Here is a 23,353-nt window from a genome sequence, read left to right as displayed (position 1 = left end):
CCATCTTTTCCTGGCTGATGCTTTAAAGCATTAAATTTTAGGGAAAAAATATGGGGGCTTGTCCTATAACACCTGTTTTTGTTAGTTACATCTGTTTTCAAAAAAGTACCATCTGACAAACAGGATTCTGAACTCATTTCATTTACATTTTTGGTACCTTAATTCTAGAGCCATTCATTGGTACCTTGATTCTAGAACTATTCTAGAATTACTCATGGTTCCTGATGCTCAGTTCAAAGATCTTGTATATCTCCAGTCCCCACCCTGATTTCCATCATGTTTCAGAACACACATAGCTTGGTTTGTACAAATGTCACTGTGAGCATTTGATGTATTCCTGGTCACTTCACTTTCAGACTAAGTTTCTCACCCCCTTTTTTTTCAGACTTCCTTCATCTCTTAAGTAAATCCACCTGAGATCTCCATCAATGATCTTCAAATCTTCCCTATCCGTAGCTGTTGTTACCTGTGCATTCTGGCTTATGGGCCTGTTCAGTCTAGCTCTGTATTCATTCTGATTCTTAGCATATGTTTAAGTTTGTGGAGGCCCATTAAGATGCAATCTTTAATTAGATGGTGTCTGTTCTAAACAACCCTGTTTCGTTGAATGGACAGGATGAATAAATGAATGAATAAATAAGTAAATGAAGCACAGGCTATAAGAAGAGAAAGAATGTTCTCTTGGATTTAGGGGCTAGCCTGGAGCCCAGGAGAGCTGGGTGCTGTTCCTGACTCTGCTGCAAACTTCCTGTGTGATAAAACAAAGCAGCAGAAATGTAGCAATTTGAAGACTAACAAAATGATTTATTCGGTGATGAGCTTTTGTGGGACACACCCACTTTATCTGATCAATTTCATTTCCAATACAGACTGACGTTTATAAGTACAGTCTGTATTGGAAATGAAATTGATTTGATGTAGTGGGTCTGTCCCATGAAAGCTCATCACCGAATAAATCATTTTGTTATTCTTCAAAGTGCTACATTCCTGCTGCTTTGTTTTTTTGGAGTACAGACTAACATGGCTACTTCTCTCTTACTATTCCTGTGTGATGTTGAACAACACTCATTGTGCACATGCATAAGGGGAGAGCGTGAAGTTTGTACAGGCATTAGTTAATTTTGGCATTTCCTATCTTTTGAGGGTTTGACTTTGCAACATTAGTGGTCTTCTAACATTTTATGCATGTAATACATAAGGTAAGCTAGAGGAAACAGCTTATAAATTGTAGCAGCATCCTAAAGAACCCCTTTTTTCTTTTGCCTGTTAGGGAAAAAGATATCAGAAATAAACAGTCATGTACTTCATTATCTCGATCCTTCTCCAGGAAGTGACGAGCAACATGGCTTGGCAGAATATTTCGTAGCATATTTTCATTGTGTTCCCTTAATTCCTTCATTTCATTGATTTCTTCTTTTGCTTGAACACGCCACAGAAAGTCCAGCCTTGCTGTGTATTCAAGCTATAGAAGAAAGGCAAACATTAAGTCTGATGAGATAGCCACAGACATTGGATTGTAATCATGGAAGTCGGTTGCTATATCTAAATTACTTCAGTGCTGTAGACACCAGTATAATGAATCCTAAATAATTTGCTTTCTCCTGCCAACAACTATCAGCACTTTGTCATGTATAATGAGAATCACAAAGGAATCTAGGTCCCAATAACATTAATCACATTTGTCTCTTACATTCAGTGGTTGGAACATGTCAATAAGTTATATTTTCCTTAGGACACGTTGGCATTACTAAAAAAAATATTATAGGGTCAGACTTGAGATAAAGTAACCAAACAGATAGTTAGGTTAACAACATACGCTTCCAGCTCCTGAATCAGAAAATATCTTCATCTTTTTATGATTGTTTTCAACTAAAATGTCACAGAAAACCACAGCAAAGCTGGATAAGGATATTCTGCAAAGAGAGGCAATTTACTTCTCAAGGACAAGCACTCTTTCCTCAGTGAAAGGAAGTCTGAAAAGCTCAACATACTCCAAGAGGGGCTTTGAAGTTTGAGACGCCTGAAGTGAGCTGTTTCTGCAGCTAGGATAAATAGACATTTGCTTTTGGTCTTACATATGATAATGGAAGCATACACATTGTCCTGTGGCTATACAATTATCTGTCATTCTGTTCATATTGCATTCTGGTTCCAAAAGTTGCAAAATTGCTATTTATCATTTGATTTGAATCTACTTCACCAGGAAAAAGGCCCAGAATCACCTTATATTTGATTGTAATGAGATCCTCTGGTAAATTTGGAGCCAGCGTGCCATTTTGGGATGGTGTTGGGGGTATCAAACCTGTCATACTGGGATGCTGCTTGGTCTTCTTTCCCTTCCTCTCACTATCAGGGAGTGAAAGGAAAGCACACAGCTTGCATTCTGGCTGGTGAGGGGAGGGGGCAGAGGAAGGAGTGATGCAAGTTCTGTACTTCCCCTCGCTCTCTGAAGGGAAGGGCAAGCAGAGCAAGCAGCATCCCAGTATGAGAGTGTTCAGCCCCCTCCCCTGCCCTTGATTTGGAGAAATTACATGGGGCTTTAGATTATAATAGATTCCAAGGCCGGAAGGTACCATTGTGTTCATTTTATGGCACTGAACTTTCCCAAAATAATTCCCAGGAAAAAAAGGTCCAATTTTGATTGTAAAATTACCAGTGATGGATAATTCAACTTGACTTTAAGTAAATTGTTCCACTGATGGTTAATCCCTCACATTGGTAAAAGTTTACACCTCTTTCCAGTCTGAATTTGCCTAGCTAATACTGGATCATATTATAGTATTTTATGCTAGAATGAAGAGATTACCAAATATTTGAACCTACAGACTGTAATCAAGCCATCTTTTAATCTTCTCTTTGTTAAGATAACTAGACTGAATTCCTTGGTTTTGTCACTGTAAAGCATGGTTTCTAATCCTTCCATTATTTTTGTGGCTCTCTTCTGAATCATCACCAATTGATCAACATCCTTGTTCAACTGTGGGGTGCAAGTCCCTCCACTGCTATCTGTGGCCACCCCAGGAATTGCTCAGACTCCCTTCTTTTATGATAAATTCAGGATCATTTATTCAAGTGCCCTCCATTCACACCTTTAGAGTGCTACACAAGAATCTGAATCTCTTTGACCTTCAGATTTTTTTTATCAGGTCCCTGGAAGGAAATGAGAGCTCTCTTCCTTGAGATCTTCTTCAGTCTGGTTCGTGGGGCCTGTTCTCCCTCCCTCTATAGCACTTTCTTTCTGTCTTTTATGGACTAATTAATTCATCCCTCTTTCCTCAATCAACTGGCCGTGGGGAAACACTCTAAACACAATGCTGACCCATTGATTGACCTTTAGTACTCTGGCACAAGGCATCAGAACTGGATGCAGTGGTGGCACCAGCACCAAATACTAAAATGACATATTCGCTCGACTCTTACCTGAGATTCCCTCTTCAGGCATCCCAGGACCTCATTAGTTTGTTTAACCACATCATCACATTGGGAGCTCACATTCAACTGATTTTCCACTGTCACTGACACATCTAATTCAGTCGCTGCTTCCCAGGGCAGATGCCCCCATCCAGTGACTATGGCCTGTATCTGTTGTTCCTAGAGGTCCACATTTACGTTTACCCACATTACAACAAATGGGGTTTGCTTATGCCTGGCTTACCGTGACACCTAGATTGCTCTATATGGGTGACCTGTCCTCTTCATTATTTACTCTAGCCCACACTGGCTACGTCTACACGTGAAGCCAACATCGAAATAGGCTATTTCGATGAGTAACGCCTACACGTCCTCCAGGGCTGCCAACGTCGATGTTCAACTTCGACGTTGCGCAGCACCACATCTAAATAGGCGCTGCGAGGGAACGTCTACACGCCAAAGTAGCACACATCGAAATAAGGGTGCCAGGCACAGCTGCAGACAGGGTCACAGGGCGGACTCAACAGCAAGCTGCTCCCTTAAAGGGCCCCTCCCAGACACAGTTGCACTAAACAACACGAGATCCACAGAGCCGACAACTGGTTGCAGACCCTGTGCCTGCAGCATGGATCCCCAGCTGCCGCAGCAGCAGCCAGAAGCCCTGGGCTAAGGGCTGCTGTCCACGGTGACCATAGAGCCCCGCAGGGGCTGGAGAGAGAGCATCTCTCAACCCCTCAGCTGATGACTGCCATGGCGGACCCCGCTATTTCGAAGTTGCGGGACGCGCAACGACTACACGGTCCCTACTTCGACGTTGAACGTCGAAGTAGGGCGCTATTCCTATCCTCTCATAGGGTTAGCGACTTCGACGTCTCGCTGCCTAACGTCGAAGTTAACTTCGAAATAGCGCCCGGCGCGTGTAGCCGTGACGGGCGCTATTTCGAAGTTAGTGCCGCTACTTCGAAGTAGCGTGCACGTGTAGACACGGCTACTGTGTATTCTTTGCAAACTTAATCCACGATGATTTTATGTTTTCTTCCAAGTCATTCCTAAACATGCTAAATAGCAGAGGGTCAAGAACAGGTCACCATGGGACTTGTTCAATGATGACTCCCTGTTTACATTTACATTTTGAGACTTATCAGTTAGTTCGATATTAATCCATTTAATGTGTGCCATGTTAATTCTAAATCATTCTATTTTTTTAGTTAAAATGTCATATGGTACTGAGTTAAATGCCTTAATTAGGACTGAATATATAACATCGACATTCTAACCTTTGTCAACCAAGATTGTAACCTCATTAGAAAAAAATATCAAGTTAGGCTAAAGCCACACTACTGCAGAAGATCAACCCACTCAGGGTTGATCTTTCATAGTTTTGTTTCGCGCATGTGCAATACAGCACTTTCTGGGGTTAAAGTCTGCCCCAGACCTCCTTACAAGCAGTGAAGATTAAGGAAAGTCGACAAAAGAAAAGCTCCCATCAACCTTCCTTGTAGGCAGCCATTGTAGCTGACGGCTGATAAGTTGATTTTAGCTACGCAATGGCGTAGCTAAAATTGCATGTCAGCAGTCAACTTCTATGTCTAGTATAGATATAGCTTTAGTTTGCCAGGATCTATTTTCTATAAACCCTTGCTGGCTGGCATAATTACATTAACCTTCCTTAATTCTCTCATAAGCATTTGCTTAATTACTGTGTTGCACAGGATCAGTGTCAGACTCATAAGCCTGTACTTACCCTGCTCATCACATTTACCCTTTATAAATATGGGCACACTAACTTTCTTCCGGTTTTCTGGAATTTCCCTGGTGATCAAAGGCTTACTAAAAATCAACAATAAAATCAACATACTCCTTGGCCAGCTCTTTTAAATCTTATAGGTGCAAATTACCCAGACCTGCTGATTTAAAAAGTCTAATTTTTGTACCTTATGTGTAACAGCCTCCTGAGATACTCACGGAAAGGGAAGAGGGGTATCGTAATATGATGATAACATTTGTCTTTCACAATGCAGAACAAAAATATTGAACACTTCTGTGTTTTCTGTGTTATTATGATTGCTATAATATTTCCATCTAGTAATGCACCAATGTCTTTGTTTTGTTAGAATCTCCTTATTTTCCTTAAATGAACTATCCTTGCATTTATTTGTGGTCCCTTTACTTCTCTTATCAATCTCTCTTTATGTTTTAGAGTGCATCTGCCTCCCCATGAGACAGTCTTTCCATGCATTTGTGAGTCTGTTCGTTCAAGAACTCTTCCTAAATTATAAGAGTTAGGACCACCAATTTTGGTAAGCAGCTTCCTCTTACCTAACTTAATGCCAGGTCATGGTTTGGTTGTGCCAGGAAAATGGGAAGTGCCTGGAAGGGGAAGAAAAAAAGTTTCTACAAGTGACTACTGAGTTAATAGACACTTTCAAAAACTTTTCTTCTTCCCCTTTTCCCACCCTCTTCCTTTTGTCTCATCTAGCTGATTAATCAGTTTTTATTTCATTTTTTCTAACTTTTAAATTCTTTTCATCTCAGTTATCAGGACTCTCTACATCTGAAGAAGTGGGTCTGTCCTGCAAAAGCTCATCACCTTATAAACGGTATTGTTAATCTTTAAGTTGCTACAAGACTGCTTCTCTGTGACTGGTTGTCCAACCAGTTACGCACCTACCTGATAGTAGCCCCATCTAGGTTGCACTTCCCTAATTTACTAATATGGTGATGTAAGACTATATCAAATGCTTTACTAAAGTCTAGGCATATCATGTCCATCACTCCCCGTTTATACACAAGGCTTGTTAACCTATCAAAGAAAGACATCAGGTTGGTTTGACGTGATTTGTTCTTGGCATATCCATGCTGACTGTTACCTATAACCTTATTATCTCCAGATGTTTTGCAGATGGATTCCTTAATTATTTGCTCCATTACCTTTCCTGGCACTGAAGTTAAGCTGACTGGTGAGAATCAAGTATTGGCTTGGAATGTTCTTTATAAATATTTATATACAGAATGCTGAATGTACTTATGAAAAGCCACCTGGAGCAATAAAGTAAAATTCATCCATGGACAGTAAGGAATAAACATGGCCTAAAGCAACCACTTATGAATTAAAGAAAGCAGAGGCTCAGAGGGGTAGCTGTGTTAGTCTATAGCTGCAAAAACAACTCAGAGTCCTGTGGCATCGTCAAGACTAGCAGATTTATTTGGGCATGTATCTGATAAAGTGGGTTTTACCCACAAAAGCTTATACCCAATAAATCTGTTAGGCTATGGCTACAATGTAGCTGTAAGTTGAAATAACACAATTTGTGCAATGCAAATTGCATAAATCATTTTGAGTTACCTTATTTTGAACTGAGTGCTGTCCAAAAGGTTTCCACTACTGCCACTATTTTAACCATGGTGTTTAACCCTGGAGTCGCTATTTTGGGATAAAAGGTGCCACAGGAGTCCTTTTTTTTTTTGAACAGACATTTTTATAAGGAATTCTGATAGTCCTATCTTAGGCTAGAGAAACAGGTGACCTTGATTCAGCTAAGGCTTGTTTGGGTTCTGTCTGTAGTTATTACATCCTCCCTTTCGTAGCTCAGAAAGTTTGTTAGAGTTAAGGTTAGGGCTAACACACATTTTATCTATTGAATGGAGAAGTAAGGCCCCAGAAACATTTCCTTGTATGGATTTTTTCTTGACCTGCTTATATTTTGTAGAGGGATTAGCATATGATGCTCTATTTCTGATGTGTTTTTAAGATTTTTTTCAACTTCTATGCAATTTGGGCTATGTGATTTTTGAATGAAACAAGTACTTCAGCATGGAATTGCCAGACGACCTGGGCTACCTAAAATGACGGAAAACTCCTGGACAACATGTCACTTGAATATACAATTTGAACCTCTCTAGTCAGGCACTCTCTAGTACTCCAACATCTATAGTACATGCTGATTTTAATTAGCTGGATGTCCAATTATCATGGGCGTGGCCAATTTTCCCAAGGTCCCATACTTGGTCTTAAAGCTACCAGTCCTGGCTCTCAGTGTTCTGTGCTGTTATTTAGCTGTAATTTACCCCTAAATGTCTTCTAAGAGCCCGTAAGCAGTGAAAGTGTTGGTACTGCTGCTAGACAGTATTGGCCTCCTGTGGTTTGGCAAATTCTCTCATTCAGCACCAGTCAGGTCCTGAGGGGCCAGACTAGAGAGTATCAACCTGTATGGCTGTAAGTCAGATGCTTTTAAAATATCACTTTCTGGCTAAGAGTGCTTGTTTTCATCCTAAATCAGGTTCCTGGCATGGAAATATGATTTATATAGATATTATATAACACTAATGGAATAATTATTAATTAGAGGTTCAGTATGGCTGATTTTTTTCAGACTTACTGGCTGCACAAGAGATGGGTTCTGTGGGAGATTCTCTCCCTCTGACGAGACAGCCTTACTCTGTTTATACTGTATCAAGAAAAAGTAACCTTAAAGCCCGTGTGTGCAGAGTTGCCAGGCTTCATAAAGAAAAGCAGATGGCTAACAATCCTCAAATGGAAGACCACACCTATTTGCTTTAACATGCATCTCCTGCTTAAGAAATCTTCCTAGAACAGCACACAACTCAGCTTATTCTACCACAACAGAGCAAGGAAAAGAACAAGAGACTCTGAGTGGGGAGCTTAGCCAAAGGCATTGATTTCTCTTGTAGTGCAGGTTGAGCCTCTCGAGTCTGGCACTCTCTGGTCTGGCACCATCCACAGTCCGGCATGATTTTAGTTAGCTAGATGTCCATTTATCATGGGGGTAGCCAAGTTTTCCATGGTCCCATAAAGTTTGTTTACAGCCACTAGTCCTGGCTCTCAGTGTTCTGCACTGTTATTTAGCTCTAATTTATCCCTAAATGTCTTCTAAGAGCCCAGTAAGCAGTGGAAGTGTTGCTAATAGTAGCATCCTTCAGTCTATGTAGACTATGGAACGCGCCCTTCGTAGTTCCGTTTGGCATCCTCATTTGCGGCGTCGGCTGTGACTGTGAAGACCCACATGAGAGTGACAGTCCTTGCTGCATCTGTTGCATATGTAACGGGTGTCTGGCAGGTCCGTTCTGTGCTTTCTGTGGGCTCGCTTCTCCTTTGCTGGCTGTCTGATCCTCAGCTCACCCTTCTGAAGTCTTGCTAATGCTACTAGACAATACTGACCTCTAGTGGTTTAGCAATGGTCAGGTTCTGAGGGTGCCAAGCTAGAGAGGTTCAACTGGGACAAACTTTTGAACAGTATATGCTACTCCCACTCATAGGCTAATATTCCACTGTACTTCCGACTCAGAGCTCATATGGAGACTTGCAGAACACTTACTCTTAAGTGGCTAATTTGGTTGCTTTAACCCTAACTTTAAAACCTGGTATTTACTTTAGATGCTGCTGCAATATACCAAGTTTCATGAACAACAACTTAGATACAATGGAATTGGCAGGAATACCGTAGGCCAAGCAACACAGTGCTTTGGTGTCAACTGGAAATTGGCATTCAGGATGAGCTCCCTGTTTGCCCTCCTTTGGAATGGGTTGGGGCAGTGGGCAAGCCCATTACCAAATGCACTAGTTGCTACTTTCATAAAGCTAAATTCTTTCTTAGTGTTGCCAGTCCTTTACCTGGTGGTACATTTCATAAATCTCTAACAGCTGGATTCATGTTATTATCTGAGTATCTCAGCTGTCATATTATAAAATACAGTCATTTGTAGCCTTATGGTTGCACATGAAAGCTTGAAAATGTGAACCTGAAGGAGCAGAGGCAAACCAAAAGTATCTAGAGTTTAATAGTTTAAAAATCTATTTTTTAAAAGCTTATCATGATTTTTGAATTTGTGGCTTGGCATGATGGTTTACTCAACTCCCAATTCTACATATGTCTCAGTGGTCGTGGGTGGCAGAACGAGGAGCAATGTATGGTGTCATGTTACAACGTACGAGGTCTAAGTTGAATATTAGGAAAAAACTATTTTACAAGGAGGGTGGCAAAGCACTGGAATGTGTCGCCTAGGTGGAATCTGCATCCTTAGGGGTTTTTAAGTCCCGACTGGACAAAGTACTGGCTGGGATGATTTAGTTAGGATTGATCCTGCTTTGACAGGGGGTTGGACTCAATGACCTCCTGAGGTCTCTACCAGCCCTAGGATACTACAATTCTGTGATAAGAGTTTTGCATCAGTAAAACATGAATTGAAGAGAAGTAAGGACATGACAATTTAGGCCACACTTTGCAGGATGTGTCTGATTCTTCTCTCTTGCAGTTTGTTCATATCCCTCAGTTTCTGGTTTCAGACTTAGACCTGACTCAGACTGGAAGCAGCAAGGACAAAATTTTCACACATATGTGCCTTCAATTAACTATTTCAAATCATGTTTAGGCACCTGTGTTTGAAAACTTTCCTGACTGCCTTCTGCAAGGGGCTCCATTCCCAGAAAAGTCAGTGAGGAGGAGGGAACTCCACCCTTCTGTCCCACTTCCCACGAGCCACCCTGCACAACAGGCTTTTTCATTTCCTGAGTGCGTATTTCCTACATTCATCATCTCCCTTTCGGTATGTTAAATTAATCACTTCACACCGTTTTTTCCCCTAAAATATTCCTTCATCACGTCACTCCAGTTTTACACCAATGCCTGCTATCAGTATTTTTGTCACAGTGCAATACTGGAGTAGCAATATGAGGATTTTTATTTAGCACATTTGATGAGGGCTTTTTTTGCTTTTTTATGCTTTTAAGATTTTGTTTTAAAATTTACATATAAATATATGAGTCCGCTTTATTCTTTTCTTTGAGGGACTTCTAATGTTCAGTTTCATCTACTTTTAAGACCCTTTTCAGTCCATACCATTCAATACTATATAATTTGAAAAACAAACAACACAAAAGCATTTACAGTTCTTTCAACCCCTTTCTTGCAAATCCCCATTATCTCCATGTTTCCATAGTGATTTCCTTATTTTTATGTATCTATTCTGGGACAGCTGGTCTCTTTCTTTGGTTTAGGCACAATTTCAGTGTATAGCTGAGGTGAGTGGAAGCTGAAATTGGAAGACATAGCAAAAAACACAAGATGATGTGGTAGCATATTTTAAGAAGCATATTATTAAGGTTGCCTGAGGTTGTCCATTACAGGACCCTATTTTTGATTGCTTATAACTATTTTGACTGACATTTTTCAGGTGTCTGCATCAGGCTGACTTTTTTTTTTTTTCAGTTTCAGCCAGAATGGGTTAGCCATTTCTGAGAAAGAGGCTAAGGAAAATACATTGTTTTGGCCATGTTAAAAAAATAACATGGACAGCCTTTTTTTGAAAGCCCTAGTATCCTCAGCATTGAAGTAAGGACTGAGGGCATGTCTACATAGCAAAGTTATTTTAAAATAACAGTTCTTATTTCCAAATAACTTCTCTAGAGTCTACACAACTGTTATTTTGAAAGCATTTTGAAATAGCAGCTGGCTTATTTTGAAATAGGCAAACCTCATTCCATGATGAATAACACCTATTTCCACCTATTTCAAAATAGTTATTGCACTTTATTTATTATGGTGCAGACACAGAATAGAGCTTATTTCAAATTAAGCCAAAGTGTGTCCAATGGCTCCATTTCAAAATAGGCTCTATTATGTGTAAATCCTTCATTTTGAAATAGCTCAGGGCTATTTCAAAATGCATTTTGTCTATGGCTACACTAGAAGCAACTGTCATCAGACATTTCTGTTGGAAGAGATTTTCCACCAAAACGTGTGTCGACAGAGCGTAGCCATATACTAAGGCAGATCAAAAGAGCGATCCACTTTGTTGACAGAGCAGCCACAATGTCCAGCCTTTCTCTCAATCATGCAGCCAACTGGAAGCACAGCAAACAGTGTCCTGGAAGCCCTCTCTGTCGACATAAGGCCACCTAGAGCATCCACACAGTATTTTGTCGACAGCATCTGTCAGCAAAGGTGCTCTTCCTAATTTGGAAGAGGGAGAAGGTTGTTGGTGGAACTGCCCTCTTTTGTCGACCACCTTTCGACACAGTGCACTTTGTGTGTGGAAGTGCATCAAGTTTTCTCAACAAAACTCCGCTTTTGTTGAAAAAATTCACTAGTACAGCCATAGCCTTTGGCTGTGGCCACACTTGGCCAAACCTTCGAAATGGCCATGCAAATGGCCAAAACAAAGCATATTAATGAGGTACTGAATTGAATATTCAGCACATCATTAGCATTTGCATGCTTCCAATTGTGGTGCTTCGAAGGTGCTGGTTGGGAACGCATGTGGCTCAGCGCAGCTACACAGGAGTCCTTTTTGAAAGGAACCTGCACATTTCCAAATCCCCTCATTCCTCTCTGCTGAGGGAATAAGGGGAATTCAAAATGTGTGGGGCCTTTCGAAAAGGGCCCCTGTGTAGCCACACCAAGCTGCACACATTCAAAATCAGTGCTTTCGAAGCGCTGTGGCCAGAAGCGTGCGAATGTTAATGAGGCACTGAATAGTCAATTCAGTGCCTCATTAATATTCTTCTTTTTGGCTATTTGCACGGCCATTTCGAAGGTTTGGCCAAGTGTGGCCACAGCCTTTGTGTGTAGCAACCTTATTTTGAAATAAGCTCTTCTGGAATAGCTTATTTCAAAAAAAGTCTGGTATGTAGACATACCCTTGGGTGCATCTACACTAGACAGCTACTTTGAAGTAGCTGGCACAACGTTGAAATAGCATGAGTCATGTCTACACACACCATGCGTTATTTTGACGTTGAATCGACGTTAGGCGGCAAGACGTCGAAATCGCTATTCCTATCCGAAGATGGCATGTGTAGACGATCCGCATCCTGCTACATCGAAATAGCAGGGTCCTCCATGGCGGCCATCAGCTGAGGGGTTGAGAGATACTCTGTCCAGCCCCTGCAGGGCTCTATGGTCACCACGTGCAACAGCCCTTAGCCCATGGCTTCTGGCTACTGCTGCTGCTGCAGCTGAAGGTCCATGCTGTGTGCATGGGGTCTGCAACTGGTTGTCAGCTCTGTGGACCTTGTGCTGTGCATGCTGAGTGTGTCTGGGAGGGGCCCTTTAAGGGAGTGGCTTGCTGTTGCCCCAGAAGGGCTAGTCCAGCCTGTGACCCTGTCTGCAGGCTTTGCTGGCCCCTTATTTCGATGGGGAGTGCTTGTGTATGTGGACGCTCCACATTTCCTTCCGGGGCGGCTCCTTCAACGTTCCCCATCGCTACTTTGACATTGAATGTCGATGGCACGAGTCCCAGAGGATGTGTAGACGATATGCATTGACGTAGCCTATTTCGATGTTCTTACTTTGAAATAGGTTACTTCGACATAGTGTGCTAGCTAGCTCAATCCACTCTTTCGATAGAAAGCGTCCACACAGCCCCCAGCTCTTTTCAAAGAGCAGGCCAGGGATCAAAAAATCCAGCACCAGAGGGACTCAAAAAAAGAGGCTGCGGAGCATCTACACATGATTTTTTTTTGTATTTTTTTTTTGTTTTTTGAGAGAAGCTTTCAAAAGGAGGCTCTTTTCCTGATCTGGGAGCTGAAGAGGGCTTCCAGAAGAAGAGTCATATTCTTTAGTTTTCAGATCGAAGAGCAAGTTTTGTGTGTGGATGCTCTGTGTGTTCTTTCAGAAAAGGGCCTGATTTTCCCAAAGACCTTGCTAGCATAGACACAGCCTAACTATATACAGCTGAGGAATTTAGACTTTGTTGAAAACTGACACAGTTGTTTTACAACAACTTCAATGAAATTTAAGGTTTACAAATCCAAGAGCACAGATGGGTTCAGATCCTGGTCCCACTTTAACCATAACTCTAAATTTCAGAGGCAATCTAGTTAGGAAACGCTGGCCCAGTAACTACGGTGTCCAGCTGGGAGTTCTGCACTCAGGTCCCAGTTACTTGGTCTTCTCTATCTGCAAATAGAGAAAAAAACACTTCCCTTTCTCACTGGGGTATGATGAGGATGAATACATGAAAGATAAGGATGCACTTAATACTATGTTTATGGGAGCAACATAAGTGCCTAAGATGCACAGATGATTGCACATCTGGCTTCTCTCCATTTATTAATATAGCTGCAGTGAACACATGGGTGGCGGGTGAAGCTTCTGCTTAGAGAGGCAAGCTCCAAAGCCAGTGGCCCCACAAATGTTCCAACCCTGCTCTGCTCCGCCCCACTCTGCTCAGGTCCCCCTCCCTTCCCACCATTCAGCTGTTTTCCCACATGCTCCCTGCCCATCCTTTCCAGCTAAATTTGTGAACTTAAACGTAGGAAATGATAATTGGGAGAAAAAAACACTTTTCTAAAATTTCTTTCGAAAGAAAACACAACCTGTTTTCCACTATGTGCCTGATTGTGACCACTGGACATGTGGAAGGTACCTAATTAAAAGCATTGAATTTGGGAATAAAATATCAGTCACAGGTTTTTTGATCCTGAAGGTTGTCAGAGATTTGTTTGCCAAACGTTATAGAAAGGCAAGTTAGCTTCTGGCTGAATACAATATTAAATATTATGGAATGTATGATGCAGTTCTTCTTTGTTTCACATTTTATTAATGAATATTTTTAAGCTGATTTTACATTACAAATGTACTCTTGAAGGGATAGCTCAGGGATTTAAGTATTGGCCTACTAAACCCAGGGTAGTGGGCTCAATCCTTGAGGAGGCCATCTGGGGCAAACAGATTTTTAAAAAAAACTCTGTCTGCGATGATGCTTGGTCCTGCCAAGAGGGCAGGGGACTGGACTTGATGACCTCCTGAGGTGCCTTCCAGTTCTATGGAGTGTGTATCTCCATATAGTATATTAAAGCCTTCATAAAGGAATCAATCCAAATTGCTACACATTTAATGCACTGAAAGACTTTATTTTAAATTAATCAGTCAAAAAGGCTTAGTGTGTTCATAACAAAATTAAATAATTTTAGAAAAAGGGAATACTGATTTATTTTGTGTGATTTCCATAACAATAGACAAGTTTATGAAATTTCACCATATATTTATGTTAAAATATGTTTCCCAAGATTTTAAGCATAACAAACGATCTTATATCTTATTAAGGTACTGATTTTGGTGGAGGATTCTCTTAAAACTAGTTCATCAACAAGTCAGAAGAAAAGAAAGGGAAGCTCATTTGTCCAGCCACCTGGAAGAAGAGGGATGGTATCCCCTTATTGTCTCTCTTCAACAGGTGGACAAAGGGATAAAGATTACAGCATCGGGGTAGACAGAAAGGACAGGAAGACTTTGGAAGTAAGTTTTTGTACCATAGCAATTAAAATATGTATTTTAGATAAGAGTTGTCTTTTGATGAAATTATTTAAAAAAAAATTATATGCTTCATTTCCTGGACACCACAGTACAAATCACTCACAGCCACATCAACATCACTGTCTGCTGGAAACCCACTGACTGCCACACTTACCTACATGTCTCCAGCTTCCATCCAGCACACACCACATGATCCATCTTTTATAGCCAAGTCTTTTGATACAATCGCATCTGCTCTGATCCTACTGACAGAGACCGAAAACTTCAAAATCTCTACCAAGCATTTATAAAACTTAATTACCCACTGAGAGAAATAAAAAACAGATTGACAGGGCCAGGTGAATATCCAGAAACCCACTACTTCAAGATAGGCCCAAGAAAGTCCATAACAGAACACCACTTGTCATTACCTATAGCTCCCAGCTCAAACTCTTGCAGTGCATCATCAGAAATCTACAAGCTATTCTAGATCACCATGCTACACTTTGGAAGGCCCTAGGTGACAGGCCTATTCTTTCCTATAGACAACCTCCTAACTTAAGAAAGATTCTCACTAGCAATCACAGGCTATACCACACTAACACTAATCCTGGAACTTTTCCTTCCAATAAACCCTGTTGCCAACTTTGTCCATATATTTATCCTGGTGATACCATCACTGGACCTAACCATGTTAATTACAAGATCAGGGGCTCATTCTCATGCACCTTGACCAACACTATATATGCCATCATGTGCCAGAAATGCCCCTCTACAATGTACATTGGACAAACTGGGCAAACACTTCACCAAAGAATGATTGGACGCAGATTAGACATTAGGATTCTCAATACAGATAAGCCTGTCAGTGAGCATTTCAATGGAGTGGGCCATTGTGTTAAAGACCTGAGAATATGTGTCCTACAACAAAGAGACTTTACAAGCAGATTACATATGGAGATTTGTGAACTGAGGTTCATACTCGAATTTGACACTTTAACACCTGTTATGAACAAAGCAATTATCTCATGCATTACAAGCATTGCTCCCCTTCCTTTGAGGTTCATAATTATCTCAGGAAAGCCACAACATCCCACCCCGCCCCTCACAGCTCCCTCTTTCAGTTCTATGTATTTGATTTGTCAGTTTTTATTGCAATTTTTTTTTGGGCCTCTGTGCTATATAACTGGGTCTGGACTAGAAATTCTATAGATCTGAAGAAGTGGGTCTGTCCCATGAAAGCTCATCACATAATAAATCGTTAAACTTTAAAGTGCTATATGACTCCTGTTTTGTTTTATATGTTTATATGTTTTTATGTTTATATGTTCACTTTTGGGCTTTCAGATATGAGTTGTTCAGTGTTGGTCTTTTATACGTTCACTCTTTATTGAAAATAATCAGGTTTTTTTTTTTAACCTTTCAATTATAGTGTCAGGAGCCCCAAAGAAGTCCGCTGGCCTATGCAATGTTCTAACTCCAGTAACTAGTAGTATGGTCCCAAAGGGTGTGTTACACAGTAGGGTCCTGCCACACGTTTGGCTCTCCCAGCCTGCCCTCTGCTCCATGCCAGGGTGAGGGGGGAGTAGGTTAAACACTCAAAATGCTTGATTTCAAGTTGCACTTGAAAACATTTACGACTAAATCTGAATACTCAAATTTTCCATCTAAAAATATAAGCAAGGATTCTTCAGAGATGTGATTTAATAATCTTCAGTAACAAACGAATGAAATATTTAAAGCAAACTTTAAACAAAGACCCATGTAGACATATTACATTATTACACAACTACTTTTGTCAGTAAATTCACAAACTAAGAGTAAATACCTCCCAGTTGGCATATGCCTGTTAAATGGCTTCATTACCACTTAATGGCCCTTTCACAGGTTCAATGCTATGCTAATCACTCTGAAAGGCTTTTCACTTTATGTTATTGGATCCCCTCCTGAGGAAGACTCATCAGACTGCAACAGCCTGCAGTAGGATCCTGCAGGAATTATCAGAATAGGAGAGCAGCTGAGCACTAAGACCCAAGGAAGGCATTGCTTCCCTTTGCCCCTTAAACCCGCTGCCTATGAGTGCATGCACAGCATTGAATTTACTAGTGCATGCTGTTCTTAAGGATCACTACAACTGCACTATATTGGATGTGAGCTGCCTCTAATCAGTCTTTGTTTATGGTTTATTTGACATGACATTATTAAAGGTCATATACGCAAGTAGATAAAAATATTTGCTTCAAATGGCAGCTGGCATTTTGAAAGTAATTATTGCTACATCCCGCAATCCTAGTTTGTAAAGTGAGCAGTAACAGTAAATGTTTGCTTTACCTGTTGACCATGATAAAATACAGCTAACAGGAACATTGCCATCAGTAGCAAGGATGCCTCCTTTGTGCCCAGGAAATCCATTCTGGAAAGAAAAATTAAAACAAAGAAAAACATGAGTATCGATTGGTCAGTGTTTCATTTTTTATCAGGAAGGGCTAATTAGGTAATCTAGCTGCTTTTTTACATTTATGAAAAACATTGGGATTGAAAAATATAACTAATAGTAATAATAATAAAAATAAATTCACCAGGGCAAGATTGCAATTAAAATATTTACTGTCTAACAACCGATGTGTTGAAAGAATGAAGTGTGGCCTCCAACAGCAGTCTGGAGATGCCAACCCTTCTCTTTTAAGTGTGACAGAGGAGCCACACGTCACTCTCTTTGTGTTGGCGATCCCAGTGCCAGTCCCACACAGCGAACAGAACTGACATGATTAAATACAGCCTTCAACGAGGTACGCACACTTCAGTCCTCTCCTATGCCCAGCTTGAGAGCTATGGGCCAGGATGATCTGCAGCTGCAAAACCCATTTGGCACTGAAAAGCGGGCCTATCACAGACTGCATTATGGCCTTCTGATCTAGTTTGTTCTAGTCCTGTCGAAGATTACATGAACCAAGGCCAGGGGTCAGCAGTCAAAATATCAAGAAGAGCTATTTGTTTTTTTTAAATTTGATAAGAACTCAATAATTCAAGAGCCGCAGTGCATGTGAATACAAGATGGTCCTTAATAAATACCATCAAACCATACTTTTTGTAACTGCGGTTTTAAGAACAATGCACGTGCAATGATTTATAATGTGATACATGCTTACTGCAGGACATTCACAAACTTTTATTCTATTTCCTCACACTTTTCATGTGTGTGTTTGTACCACTGTCTTCCTGACTTTCACTCCAGAACATACTGTAATTATGCCCATTTTACATCACGTTTAATTTCATTTTTCTTCCTTAAAATGCGTGTTGCCCTTCACAGCAGGAATGCCACAAGCTTCCTTTTCCTAAACAACATTTTATTAGCAACACGATCAAAACACAGGTACAGTATCAAATCCCACAACGCACTGCACATATTAAAGGGGGAGTTATCCAACGTTTTGAGATCACATATCATTCGCTATTTAGATATGAGTTGTTCACTGTTGGGCTTTTAGACGCTCACTCTTTATTGAAAATAATCAGGAGGTTTTTTTTTTTTAACTTTGCAATTATAGTGTCAGGAGCCACAAAGAAGTCCCCTGGCCTATGCAATGTTCTAACTCCAGTAACTGGTAGTATGGCCCCAAAGGGTCTATTACACAGTACGCTCCTGCCATGTTTGGCTCCCAGCCTGCCCTCTGCTCCATGCCAGGGCCAGGGGAGAGTACAGTAAACCCTAGAAATGTAGGGTTTCAAGTTGCGCTTAACTTGCATTAACGTGAGTTAAGTGCAACTGAAAATTCCACTCCCCCCGGCCTTGGCTCAAACCCCCTGCAGCCCAGCTCACCACCCCTGGCCCGGCTCTGGCTCACCACCCCCGTCCCTGTTCAACCCCCTTTCCCTCTGGCCTGGCTCCCTACCCCCTGTGTGTAGCTCTGGCTCAACCCCCCCTTGGCCTGGGTTCAACCCCCACCCTGTTTGGTTCCAGCTCAACCCCCCACGGCTCGACTCAGCACCCAAGCCTGGCTGCGGGTCACCACCCCCATGCGTGTCTCCAGCTCAACCCCCCTCCCTCCCACACAGCTCCAGCTGAACTTCCCCCTCCCGGTTCAACTCCCTCCGCCCTGGTTCAACCCCCCCGTGCACAGCTCCAGCTCCCCACCCCTGTGGCTCTGGCTCAACTCCACACTTCCCAACCCTTTTGCAATCCTAACCCACTGTCAGGCTTAAGCCTCCCTAACTGCCCCCGCCTCGGACCCCAGGATTTGCGTTTCAAAAGGTGCTCTGGCTGCAGAACATGCGTTAAAAAGCCCCTCCCCCAATTTACATGAAATTCGAATTATGCGAGGGTGCATGGAAACACAATGCTTACGTAACTCGACGGACTACTGTACATAGGGTAGGAACTGGCTATGCTGGGTTTAGGCCATCTGAGTTCCCCTCATCCTGAACAGCAACGAAGGGTCCTGTGGCACCTTATAGACTAACAGAAAAGTTTTGAGCATGAGCTTTCGTGAGCACAGACTCACTTCATCAGATGCTCTGTGCTCACGAAAGCTCATGCTCAAAACTTTTCTGTTAGTCTATAAGGTGCCACAGGACCCTTCGTTGCTGTTACAGATCCAGACTAACACGGCTACCCCTCAGATACTTGACCTCATCCTGAAGGAATTCTCAGCCGGCCAGATAAAACCAGCATCAGTGCTAGTTCTGGCTGAGAAAGTTATTTGAGTATTAGACAAAGTCAGGACCATTGAGTTCTATTTGTAGCTTTGCAACTGACTTCCTGACACCTGAGGCATGTTACATAATTTCTTTGTGACTCTCATTTCACTTCCAAGTGACTGTTTGATTGGGCTGGGCCCCTTTTTTAATCACTGTAGATGAACATTCACGTTAGTAGGTTTTGGTCACACAAGTATCTGGGGAATGTCTGGTATTCATACAGTTACTAAGGCTATTTGCATATGAATAAATCAGACAACATTCATCATTTCTTATTCTCCTGCAAAAAAGCAGTCATGTAGCACTTTAAAGACTAACAGAATAATTTATTAGCTGATGAGTTTGGGGGGACAGACCCAAAGAAGCTCATTGCCTAATAAACTATTTTGTTAGTCTTTAAAGTGCTACCTGACTGCTTTTTGTTCTGATAGAATACAGACTCACAAGGCCATCTCTCTGTCATTATTCTCCTGAAGTTTTAAATCCTCCTATCAAGACTGGAAACAATATCATTTGACTAAGGTGAACAATAAGGAACTGTGAATAACAAACAGCAGGGCAGTCAAAAGGAACAGCTTGTGAACAACCCATAATTCACACAAATTTTGATATATTTGAGCAATTACAAATAGATTTGCAATAATCAGCTATATTTGGAAATGCCTCGAAATAGAAAAGAGGGCTAACTTTGTTGGATATCTGTTGACAGCAAATACCTTGATCGTATCCATTCACCTGCCTGTCAGTCTGCTCTATTGTAATTTTAGAATGGCAACAGAATGAATACAGGAACACAGATCACTCTTTCTTTTATGTCACAGGGTTATAAAACAATGGTAACATGCTTCAATAAAAGCCTTTTTCAAACCTCAACATGCCATTCATCAGTTTTGCTCAAAATTCATATAATCAACAAATTGAAGTCATCCCACAAATAGGCACCTGATCATATTTCTTGATATATTAATTGTTCTTAGAATACACTGCCTTTTTGTAAGAGTAGGCATCTCCTTAAACACTTCCTTTAGCAACCACTGTCTTGTAGCAACTGCTATCTTCTCACTGTCATTCATGCTGCCTTCAGATTGTCAGAAAACTGGTTTCTAACAGTAACACTCACTGTTAAGTCCCAATCAACCTGTCCTCTTTTTTCAGAATTCAGCGGTTTCTATTAACAATAGCATTCTGTACATTCTTTTCCACTAAAAAACAAGCAGTCTTGCAGCACCTTAAAGATTAACAAATTTATCTGAGACTTTCCCACTAGAATTTTTCCTAACTATCCAGACTGGATATAAACAAAGGCTTGTATATTATGATAAACCAAGTGGCATAACGTACATGCCACTGAAGCGGAAGGTAAAGTGAGCTGATAAATACCAGCCTTGTCGTGCAGCTACATCTGTGTTAAACTGGTTTGCACATATTACTATTTTCTCTGGAAACACAAAGATATTTGAAGAATTAAAAACTGAAATTTTCTGGATTTGCTCCAGGACTAGTCGAAAATGTGCAGCATCACTGGCAATTCTATTGCTTTATGAGTGCTCAGATGGCAGTTAAGGCAGGTCTAGTCTATAAATGTACTTTGGTATAACTAATCCACATCCCTGGGCAATGCAGTTATACTGACCTACCCTATCCCCTGGTGTAGACAGCACTACGTCAATGGAGGGAATTCTGTTGACATAGCTACTGCCTCTTGTGGGGAGCATTTACTATGGTGGGTTAAGCTTTCGCATCAGCAGAGTAGCAATCTCATTGCAGTGAAATAGTGGGCCAGCTGAACCAGTGAAGCTTTGTCACTGAGGTGTTTTTGGTATCTGCCTGCCCTCAAATACATAGGAACCTCAAGAAACACTCCCTGCAATTAGACTGATTTTTTTGGGGGACTAGGGCCCCAGAAGCAGTGGGCTAAGCTTTCCTTTGAGAGGTACAACATTTCTAGCCTTGAAAGATCTGGAACTATTGGGTGATATGGCGGCTCCTCAGAAATCAGTGGGAGCTATTTCATCTGTGCATCCAAGGCTCCAACAGGTGATTTTTAGAGATGGTTCAAATGTGGGGATGTAGCGGTCCTACTCCTGAGGAAATTCTGTGCCAAAATATTAGAAATCTGGAAAATTCAGTTAATTTTGTCAATAAATAAATGTGGAGTCCCCAGCATGGCAGTAAGGAACACAGGATACTGGTTGCAGGGAAGTGGGAGATCTCTTCTCCCTCTGTGGAACATGGCCCTTGGGGGTAGGCCCTGGCCTTATGCTGTGTCAAGGTTGGGTGTAGCCTCAGAGCCGAGCCGATGCCCTGGGATGGAGGTGCTGCAGTATGATGTTCCACCTATGTGCAGCCAGTTGCCAGTACTCCTCACTGCTCTTCTGGGGTTTTCACATTTATTAACTGACAGAATCTGAAGAACTGGAAAATATTGTGTGCAGAATTTTTAATTTGTTGGGGCAAAATTCCCTGAGGAATAGAAGGTACACATCCCCCGTGTCCTGGGGAAAGGCCAGTGGGGAGATTGCAAATTCCCACATTTTTGTCTCCATGGGGCATGGACAGAGAAAGAATGGAGACTTTGGCAGCTTTAAGATTACAGCAGCTGTTGCAGACTATCTTGAGGGGAACTTTCATGGGCCTGGTTCAAAGGAAACATTTTAGCTCATGGTGCACGTGAGCACATACCTATACTATGAGGTGTTCATAGGGTCAAAGACTTGCCCAGACTATTGGAGAAGCACAGTACCATTTATTTGAGATTTGAAATGAGAAGGCCCTGCACATGAAAACAGCTACAGGCTTCATTTTTTTTAATTTATGAGATCTATAAAAAGCCTGACCTGTTCCATTCCTGTGTCTTCTTTTATTGCTAGTTAATGAGATGTTTCCTGAAGCAAGGAGGTTGCTGACTTGTCTAGAAATGAGGCGACTCAGTACATTTTCTGTTTCTAAGGCTCTTTTGTCCCTTAGTGTTTAATGACATGGTCTTATATCACATATCTAAGGTGGAGGACAGAAAATAGCAACACATGGCATGAAAGAAATGTGACTGAGTGAATTAACCATCAGCAGCAGATAGCTCAGAGAAAGAAGATCATGTTTAAATATATCACCATGGCATCTGATGCTTGTAGCTTATTACCAGTATTATTTATATTACAGTAACTGCTACTGTCCCCAAAGAAAATAATTGAACAGAGAGAGACGGTTTCACCCTGAAGGCCTTGTGGAAGCTCACAAGTCCATCCTACATGTGAGCTAATGATGTCGTCTATCTAGCTCAAGCAGTGGTGGCTCAAGGCTTTAGCCTACTAGCTCCCAAGATCTGTCCTTCTAGATGATGTGACCTAAGGCTATTATTGCACATGATTTGACTGCCTGAAGGGGCTATAAAGTCACACTTGTGTTTGTGTGATGAACGTATTCCACCTGCTCTAGGAAGCTTATGTTGAGAATACAAAGTGTACAAGTGCTGCATAGGCCACCTCACATAACGACTCCTTTGGTCCCCAGGGACTGAAGTTTGATTGTAAAAACATGTATGTCTGTTACATGAGCCTAAAGGACCAGCTCCATCAATTCACAGCTAACAGTATAAATGTTTCTGAGGGGCCAGGTTACTGGCGTACAGCAAACACAGTAGTAGGCATCCTTCAGTCTGCATAGACTATGGATTGCGCCCTTTATAGTTTCAATCGAGGACTTCATTTACAGTGTCTACTGTGACTATGAAGACCCACACAAGAGTGACAGTCCTTGCTGCATCTCTTGCAGATGTGGTGGCTGCCTGGCAAGTCCTTAGCGTGCCTTCTGTGCGCTCGCTTCTCCTCTGCTAGCTGTCTGATCTTCAACTCGCCCTTCTGAAGGCCCTTGTGTAACCCCTGCCTCCATCTGCTGCGGTCGTCTGCTAGTTATTCCCAGTTGTCCAGCTCAATATCTACCTCTCTGAGGTCTCTCTTGCAGACAACACACACACTGTGTTATTGTGG

General features: G+C 41.6%; 1 protein-coding gene across 1 annotated transcript in view; it reads right to left on the bottom strand.

The window, feature by feature from the left end:
• The window catches only part of ADCY8 (adenylate cyclase 8), a 218,256-nt gene that overhangs the window by 12,023 nt on the left and 182,880 nt on the right, over nt 1–23,353 (bottom strand). The window contains exons 13-14 of the mRNA XM_074985614.1: nt 16,998–17,079; nt 1,304–1,462 (exon numbers count right to left, since the gene is read on the bottom strand). Coding sequence (XP_074841715.1) covers nt 1,304–1,462; nt 16,998–17,079 — 241 coding nt within the window. The remainder of the gene's footprint in view (nt 1–1,303; nt 1,463–16,997; nt 17,080–23,353) is intronic.

This window comes from Carettochelys insculpta, chromosome 2, assembly GCF_033958435.1.
Source record: "Carettochelys insculpta isolate YL-2023 chromosome 2, ASM3395843v1, whole genome shotgun sequence".
NCBI lineage: Eukaryota > Metazoa > Chordata > Testudines > Carettochelyidae > Carettochelys > Carettochelys insculpta.
Note: the sequence above shows the minus strand (reverse complement) of the source record. Positions and strands in the feature narration are given on the sequence as shown.